Source organism: Bemisia tabaci, chromosome 6, assembly GCF_918797505.1.
Source record: "Bemisia tabaci chromosome 6, PGI_BMITA_v3".
Taxonomy (NCBI): Eukaryota; Metazoa; Arthropoda; class Insecta; order Hemiptera; family Aleyrodidae; genus Bemisia; species Bemisia tabaci.
The window spans coordinates 44,053,854-44,063,353 of NC_092798.1; the positions used below are offsets into that span (position 1 = coordinate 44,053,854).

Below are 9,500 nucleotides of genomic sequence, written 5' to 3' on the forward strand. Positions count from 1 at the left end.
ATTATGTTTCTTTCTGAATTTTGGCGAAGGTTATAAACCGAAACTCGTTGAAAATGGCTACCTCTCCTTGATTTTTGGTGCTAAATCAATCTCTGGCTTAAAAAAATCGACGTCTCAAGTTCCCTGAACATTTTAGATAGGGCTTGATCTGACTGAAATCATTTTGGGGGAAAAAACCTTTTGAAAGACAAAAAGTCTTATTTTGACCCATATAACGCGATGCAGCGTGGCTGTTCCATTCTGAATGTATTTAGGTAAACACAACATTTTATGCGAACGAAAATAGGAATTTAGGGCGAACATTTATTCTGACCTTGAAAAAAACATTTACATTTTAATGTGATTAATTAGAAGTTTTGTGTGTAATAGCTGTTTGGGGCGCACTTAGCGCACCCATCACGGCTAGTAGCGTGTATAATAGGTCCAAGCGGTGCACAAGATATTTTGAAAACGGGTGGAATCAATCGGATTAGAGTTTGCAATGAGGAACCACTATCTCTGACCCTTTCATAGAAGCGCATATCTGCATAGGGAAGCCAATGGCATGTATGTTGCTTCTGAAATGGGCCAGAAATACTGGTTCCTTCTCGCAAAATGTAATCCAATCGGTGAATCCTATTTATGAGAGCAGATAAACGTTACGGTGCATTTATCATTGTCAATTGGACTGAATTTTGCAATTTGGAGCTATACATTCTGTCTCATCTGAAGAAACAAGTATGTGCATAGGGAAAGTAATGGCAAATACGTCGTTTTTAAACCTGGCTAGAATTTATAGTTCCAAATTGCAAAATGTAATCCAATTGCAAAACATAGTCCTAGACTGCATTTTGCAATTTGGAACTATAAATTCTGGCTCCTCTGGAAAAACACTTTTGTGCCTAGGGAAACTAATGGCACATACGTCGTTTTTAAACCGGGCTAGAATTTATCGTTCCAAATTTCAAAATGTAGTCCAATTAACGTGGTCCTGAATTAAAATCCAGAGAAGGCCGGGAAAGGGGAGCCCCCAAGGCTCCTGGCGCCCCCAAGACCGCCCGGCGGGGAGCTGAACCTCAGACTGGGCATGCGCTGGAGCTTGACCTGGGGCTGTCTCTGCATCTGCATCGGCGAGGCACGTCCCGGCGACCCTGGCATCGTCATGGGGGATCCCGGCATACGGCCCATCGACCCACCTCCAGGCATGGAAAGACCGCCCAAGAGCGAAGCCAACTGGCTGGGCATCCCTGAACCTCCCGAGATCTGGATCGGACCCGACGTGAACCTCATGGTCCGGGGACTGCCAGGTCTAGACTGCGGAGACCCAGAACCGGAACTCCCTCCGAAGGGTGAACTAGAGCCAGAATTTCCTCCGAAGGATGATTTTCTCCCGAACGGCGAAGTGGGGGCGGAGTCTCCCCCGAATGACCCCAGTTTCATCATCCCCGGCCCGAACGACGAGAGTGGCGACTCGGACCCCGGCCCGAAGGATCCAGACTTGAATCCGAAAGGTCCGAACGACTGGAAGCCGCCACTGAAGCTTCCGCCTCCGGAGCCTGGACGACCTCCGCGACCTTTCTTGCCGCCGCCTAATGGTTGAACCGGTCCGTTGGGTTGAAGAACGTTCTCGGCGTACATGCCGCCCACGTTCCCGGCAGGGTCGTAGTTGCACACCACGTAGACGTGTCCGTTACTCTTGGCGATTCCGACTCCGAGTCTTTGTGAGTCCTTCCAAACCACCTGCGTGAAGTGCCCTGAAGAAAGTGCAAAGAACGATGTCAACTTGTAATAGGTCACTCGACCGCCAAATACACCTACGTGCTAAACGCGCGTCTAGACGCAAAAAGGAGCAAGGCGGATAAAGAATGGTGGTCGCATTTCGTACTCTCTAGACGTCACACGGTATCGGGTACATGGGCTGGCCGAGACCGGGGGGGCCGACTCAACCTCGGATTGCACGGCAAAACCCGTACCCTCCTGACGTCACAACGCTTCAAGATGTCAGCCAAAATCGAAATGCGACCACCATTCTTTATCCGCCTTGAAAAGGAGGATCCAATCCTACTTCGAGCGAGTTACGGGCGGCGAGTCGTTGCAACCTGATTGGTTACGGAGATTGCCGAATACGGCCGAAGGCCTACTAGCCGCTCAAGACGCGCGTTTAGCTCGCAGGTGTACCTCACTTTTCATGATACAGGCTCTGTTTTCACGATCAAAATTTGACATCGATGCGACTGTCGAGTATTGGCTATTAAAATTTAGGCCCTCTTCTAGGTTTACAAAAAAGCATTAGAAATAAAGTTAGAACACCGCTCATGATATACTCTCTTTGAAAACCAGTAAGTTTTTATTCAAAATCTTAAAACGCCCAGAAATTATGAAATTTGAATTTGAACTACTAATTTAATTTTCTATTTTTTTCCATGATTTTAAGGGGGGAGGGTGTAATTTTTCATCTTTCTTCTGGCCGTAAAAAAATTCGCATACGTGCAACGATAGAACTCTTACGTCTTTTGACACAACATTCCGTTTCATGTTCGTATCATAAATAGGCGGTTAATCATCAAGCAAAATTATTCTACCTGTCGTTTTTAATAGCTACTTTGATATCAAAAATCTATTTACATTGCATGTTATATTAATTTTCTTTTTGGATATCAATTTTCAAGAAGCAGACATATTACCAGTCCCGGAGCCTTCGGTGCCGTAGGTATACTGCTTAACCTCATTGTACCATGAATCGACCGGATCGTTTCCTGAGACGGGGTAATCTGGGTCTGAGGACCAAAAGTAATATACGTTCTCGCCGTATTCACTGTCTCGATGTTCCATGTGTCCTAATTGTGTTAAATGGACTGCCCAATCTTGAGCTAGAGCGTTCAGCTATAAAAGAATAACAAAACAACAAATACAAATAACTGGAGGTGTCAAATCCCAACGAGGTAATGGAGTTCTTGTAAGTGTCAGAGATTTGCGTTTTAATTAATTCATTCTTACGTAAACTTTTTCAAGAAACACGATAAAGGAACTGGTTTGCTGTCAGATTAACTCCCAAGCTCAAATAAAGCTTTCAAAATTGGATGTATTTATGCTAAAAGGAACTATGTTAAACACAAACCCTATGCGTATAGTTCCTTTTAGCATAAATACGTCCAATTTTGGCCGCAATGGAGGGGATATTACACACTGCGTTGAGAGTTCACTTTTATATCTATAGTCGAACTCTCCGTGCACAGCTAGGGGAAAAATACATTAGCTGAGTTACCGTGGTTCAATAACTCTGTAGTCCCAAAACCAAGTGGCAACCTTGCCGCTATTTTCTCCCTATCTGTGCATGGAGAGTTTGACCACATATAGAGATAGACTAGACATAAACTGATTAATGCATTTAAATCATCTGTGGATTTACCGTAGATTATGAGGAATAAACTCACCGAATTTCAAGTTTTTTTATTGCATACTTAATTGTTTTTCAATAAATAACATCACAGAAAATTAGTCAACATCTCATTTAGTTGATTATAGGACATTTCGTCAACGATTTTACGTCTGCGCACCTGTTTTTCTGGTAGTTCACGTCCACGCGGTATTGTGCAACACCTCTGTTGTGAAGTAGTTGCTTGAAGCGCCGCGCCATGGCGGGCGAGGGCGATCAGCGTGACATGCGCATTGGCGCCTACAAACCTAACAGGGATACTTCACGCATTGCGCAATGAAGTATCCATGTTAGGTTTGTAGGAGCCAGTGCGCATGTCGCTCCGCGCTACGTATGGCTCGAATATTTAAACTCGCGGAGTCAACGTTTCTCAATTCATGATTTTGAAATGTTTGCACACTCTGCATGGATTATTCTCATTTAAATTGATGGGAAAAGATATGTATAAAATGAAAATATGAGTTTTTGCGCAATGCGTCACAATCTAACGTGGATGTAAACAAAAATTTTGATTGTGGCACCACGATATGGAGCCGTTACATCGAGCGGAGTTTTCTTAATTTCACCAGCAAGGCGTGAATGATCAATTATCGATATTTCCCCATTTGAAGCTATGATAAAGAATCGATTATAAAGGTGTTCGTAGCGAACACCCTGTTTATCGATCCTTTCTCATGGGTTTGAATGCCAGATCAATCGATATATCGCAAAGCACACGCCGCAATTGGTTGACTTACGTCTTCATCGAGGGTGAGAGGAGGTACACCGTGCGCAGCCCTGTAATGGTTGTGCGCCGCAAGCACCTCGTCAGCAAACTGATCTCCTTTGCAAGAACTGAAACAAGATGAGGAGTCCGTTTACATAAGTCACTATAGTAGGCACACTATTGACATTGTATGTTTCATTTGGAGGCCGCTTAAATTATGTGGCGTTCATCGGAAACTTAAAAAAAAATGTAACATCCATCAACTAGAAAAGGGTTTGATAGAATCCAACTTTCTCTCACGAGTTACCTGCATGTTCAACCTTCCAGTTTTAAGTTTTCCGGCTTGTTTTTATTTAAGTTTTTTAAACGCCACCTGAGTCAAATATTTTTCTCACTACTCATGTTAATACCTCAACCAACAGAGGCAACGCATCCTATGATGTTGATAATAACGCCTTATGATACAACTATTCGTACTCTATGGACGCGCGTGTTGCATGTGAATAAATGGAAGGCGTTTTACTCACTCCAGTCCATGCGGCAGTCATAGAGTACATAGAGTCGTAATGTAAGTGGGTGAGCGGGCGCCACTTTTAAGCATTTTCCAGGAACCGAATTCCGAGACTCCTGTGTGACGCCGGGTCACTTTTTCGATACATGATCGATTGTTTGCTGTGCACGCTGCACGGGTACCTGGTCATCCGATGTAAACAAAGAAGATAGGAATCACCACGTATTCCACACCGCCATTTTTAATCGAACATGTATCGAAAAAGTGACCCGAACTCGGCGCACACCGGGCTCGGAACTCGTCGAGCAGAACATGGCGCCAGTTCTCCCATTTACATTACGACTCTATGTACTCTATAGCGGCAGTGCACAGTGCACGCAGCAGTGTGGCGCGCTGGTGCGATTGTGTGACAAGATGAAATTATTCGATAAAAACTGAAGGGAAAGAATAGGAAAGGATTTATGTATATAACGCTGTATGTAAAGCTGCATATTATGATTGATTACTAGATCGTAGTGTCAACAAAAATCTTTACACCCAAGTAACATCAACTGATAAAATTTTGCGCCAGGAAGTAAAACAAAGATTGATTAAAGTTGTTCTTTTTAATCAAACGACTTTGAAAGCAGATCTCTTTTAACAGTAAAAAATACTTATTTAAACTTTGCACCTCTGTATTGCCAAAACGAACTTTTGAACTCAAGCTGAAACTTTCATTGGAGGATTGTCTTATCATAAAGTTTTGTTTGAGATATAGATTCGAAGGAAGTAATAACCTTTCCAAAAAAGGAGCACTTTAGCATGCACACAACTTTGTATTACACTTCACAAAGGTATTGTGTTGAGAACCTGCATTTCTGTTTAAATTCTTCAAACGCATCATTTCTGCCTTTAAAATACAAAAGTGATCCCGTGTAACCCAGACTGTTCAGGATTTGTTAACATTCTAATGAAAACATAGGAATTCAATATCCTCTGTAACATAATTTCAATTCATTTAGCTTGCTCTCCATGCTGAATGCGGTCGGAACATCGCATGACGCAGGAATAACTGATAGTGTGATTCACTCGCTCAAAATAACTCCGGATTTCTATTTTTTTAAGAATTTTCCTTCCTGATTTGCGTGCCTGCTTTTGATTTGACGGGTTGAGCGTCAGGTTTTCAGCGTCAATTTCACCGGAAAAAATGCACGTTTTCCCCTTATTCCAGTGAAAGCACCTGACACAGGCTATCTCACGAATAAATCGCCTACTCTTTCCTGTCGCAATTTTGCGTCACTCAGACTTCTTTCCATCATCACAAGGATTTTCTCCACGCGATCCATCCAATTAACCCAGATTTCTTTGAACGGAGCCATCTGTTTTCAAAGATCTGCGTCCGAGGCGTTCGCAATTAAAAGTGTTGACTAACTGCGGCTTGTCATGAGCGTGATAGAAATCACGCTCCAAGCGCCATACCCTCGAATTTTTTAGGTGTCAAGCTGACGTGAGGAGTGAAACACCCAGCAAGCTAATCGAATCCTGATGGTTGGACTTAATTGGCTTTGGTAGTCATGCGTCCTATCACGGCGAGATTTTCCGATATTTTGTAGTTAACTATTTGTGTTTCTCAGAAATATTTGAGATAAAGCTATACTCAGTCATGTCAACGTCAATTTAAAAGCTCTAACTTGGGTCCGAGGGCCAAAATCGGCGAAAATTTGTGTTCTTTCAATGATCTACTACAAATTATACGCTGAGTCCACAGGAGACGTTCGATGTGCATTGGATATTTTGTTGAAAACCGCACTGAAAACGTCAAATATGTGAAGCTGAGCAATGGGCTCCTTTAGGCCCATGGTAAAACACAAATACGAACACTTTTCGAATGAATCTTTCTTCTTACTAATTTATTGGTCAAATTGGCGTCTATAGATACAAATAGCTAAACCAGGGCCTGGGAATATACACAGTGAGATAAAGAAATTAAAATCTTGTGTTAATATATGCATGCGAAGTAAAACATGAGGAAACTAAAGATATTGGTGAAATTTTTATGTATCACTTCCTCTGTGTCAAATAGACCAAATTTTTGTGTTGATTCTACGACGTAGTTAAAAATTACGCACTAACCGCCAAGATCAAGCCTGTAACGTAATGATAGTAATTCAATGCGTTATCACCCACTAGTAAGTCGCAAACTCTGAGTAAGGGGAGCGGTGGCGTGGCGTGCTTTGCGATATATCGATTGATCGGTCACTTAAACCTATGGAAAAGTATCGATAAACAGGGTGTTCGCAGCGAACACCTTAATAATCGAATATTTACCACAGCTTCAATTAGGGAAATATCGATAGATCGTGAAGCACGCCACGCCACTGAAGGGGAGAAAAACATGAGTGCATAAGTTACGTAGGACACTACCTTTATGCCCCGATGTCTTAGAGTAACCTACGGTTTGCATCAATTTAGCACAAAATTGTGTTGAGCAACCAAGATCTTTGGGTTGATTTGACACCAAAAAAAGTAACACAGAGTAACACTAAACACAGTCATTTTTAACTGTGTACTCTACTTCTTAATACTTTTATGTACGATGCATATTTTTCGGACATTTTTTAAATTGACAATGCGCTTAGTTTTCGGAGGCCCAAAATTATCAGACCGAGCCCGAAATCGTGTAAAGTTCGTATTTTCAAAGTCTTCACACTCCGATTCTTGAAGGAGCAAAGGGTCCTATTTTATCGAAGGAGTAGCAAGTATCCCTTAGCAGCATACACATATCTAAGGAACATCAACTGCGACCTTTAAGTCTGGGATTCAGCTTTGAAGTTGAAGACGAAAAAACAAGAAATTTCACCGATTTCGGCCTTTAATCTCAACTCCGATCCCCGTTAAAAACCAAAAATAATATTTTTACAAAAATTCAAATGTTTCTGAAAAATATCCGTCATCATAACTGTAATTTACTGAAAAATTCCGGTGTTTTGTTTGGTCCTCATTTCTAGACGCTACAGTTTTGACAGATACATTTATGAAAACACTCTGAGTATGAGTAAGAGTTAGTCATCTTTGAGCTCAAAGGAGACAGTAGTCGACATATTTTACGTCCCAAATGGTCTTCAGGAATATAAGCAAACCATATCAACTGTCACTCGCGCCAAGCATAACATATTGGGAGTAACACTGAAAAAACTCGTGTTTTCGTCGCCCGGCTCGGCGTTCGGATTAAAGTTTGGACCTATCTGTGAATGTACTCTATAACTCAAAATTTGCTGAAATTAAGTAAACGTCGTCAACTTCAAAACATCAGAACATCTTGCGATTCTGGGACTGGGGCAGTTATGGCCCCATGATACCCCTTTTTTGTGGATATCCATTCGTACGAGCCTCTACCGCACAGCGGCAAATATTTCGGAAGGCAATTTTAATAATGTGGGGTCAACAACTGGAGTTTTAGTTTCTGAAAACGCTCTATTATCCCAAATTGTCAAACGGTATATTTCAATTTTGGATCAGAGGAGGGCAAAAAAATTCACTTCAATCTGATAACTAACTAAGCGTTCCGAGCGTAAAACAGCTTAAAACATTTAATAACTTAACTTTAAAACTGCATTTTTAAAAATGCATATTGAACTTATTACACCTTCAGTTTTATTGTGCTATTTTCCCGCTGTTTTGCGATCATTCTTATGAAATATTTCTCCTAGTGGTGGTGCCAATAGCTACATTTTTAGTTTTTCGGGAATATTGTATTAGAAAATTCCTTTTCTCTGTTCACAGTCACATTTGTGTACACAAACGAAGTGCGTAGTGCATAGTGCGCACAAAACGAAATTTTCCCGCAAAATGGTGTGGACCGAGCACCATTTCCCACCTTGTCACATTTGTGTGAATGAGCAAAATAATATGCATTTTTACCCAAAACCTTTAGAAACTTAATCCATCACGTAAGAAAATTCAATCATTCAGACTTTTTGCTGAAATTTTTTTCCTTTAATTTTGACTAAAGATGACACTCATAATGAATGCTAGAGAAGAGTTTTGAAAAGACAAGTAATAGGATTTATCGATAAATGGAAATATGGATCAATAAGGCAAACCTAATTATACACAGAAAATAAAGAAATCATGGTCGTGAATATTTTTCAAATTTCGGCATAAAGGTTTAAAGTTAACAAAAGAAAGTCTTTTATAAAATTTTCTATTTTAAAGTCAACAATTTTTCTTCCTCCTCTGAACGGACATTATCAACATCATCATAAGAAATAGGTACTTAGAACTTGGTTTTCTTTCATCGTTTTACGAATTGCAAGGATGAAGATTTTACCTGATAAGCACAATGAGCAATAGAGTCACGGCAAAAGGACAGCTTTTCATCGACAACATGATTCAAGCTGGCGGCCTCTCAGATGTTGAAAGGCGTCAAAGGGACGCCGAGAAATCTAATGCGGGCACAAAATGGCCCGAACTAAAAACTTTCACGAACAAAATCGTACCGGAAACTGAGAACGGCGGATGGTCGCCGTTTTGCAACGGCAATGGTCGTTATGTGCCTCCGCATCTCATTTATACGAGATGGAACATTGACATTGACATTGCGTGATTTATCCACCAGTCAACAGCATGCTGATGCATGGTGCACTGGTGCAATATGATTTTTCATTAAGCGACACGCTAGGAGCACTTTCCCGTTTGACTCATCCCTAGGTATTGAAAACCGCCAAAAAAAATCGAAACTCTTCCCTGGTTTTTTCCTTTACGTGATCAATGCACCTGGGATATCTGGATTATGACGCATGGACCTCTTAATTTGGCCTTCCCTTAATTGAGGGGCTCGGTGGACAAGACGCATCAGCAGCCTGATTGTTGAAACTTTAACTGGCTTT

At 41.4% G+C, this 9,500-nt stretch overlaps 1 protein-coding gene across 1 annotated transcript; it reads right to left on the reverse strand.

Moving 5' to 3' along the window:
- Positions 1-283: 283 nt before the first annotated feature.
- LOC109036530 (uncharacterized) lies at positions 284-9,161 on the reverse strand. The gene is made up of 4 exons (XM_072301543.1): positions 8,942-9,161; positions 4,153-4,249; positions 2,664-2,862; positions 284-1,733 (listed from the first exon to the last, which is right to left on the reverse strand). Exons 1-4 carry the CDS (start codon positions 8,998-9,000, stop codon positions 976-978), a joined length of 1,113 nt encoding a protein of 370 aa, XP_072157644.1. The 5' UTR covers positions 9,001-9,161; the 3' UTR covers positions 284-975.
- Between the last annotated feature and the right edge of the window lie 339 nt (positions 9,162-9,500).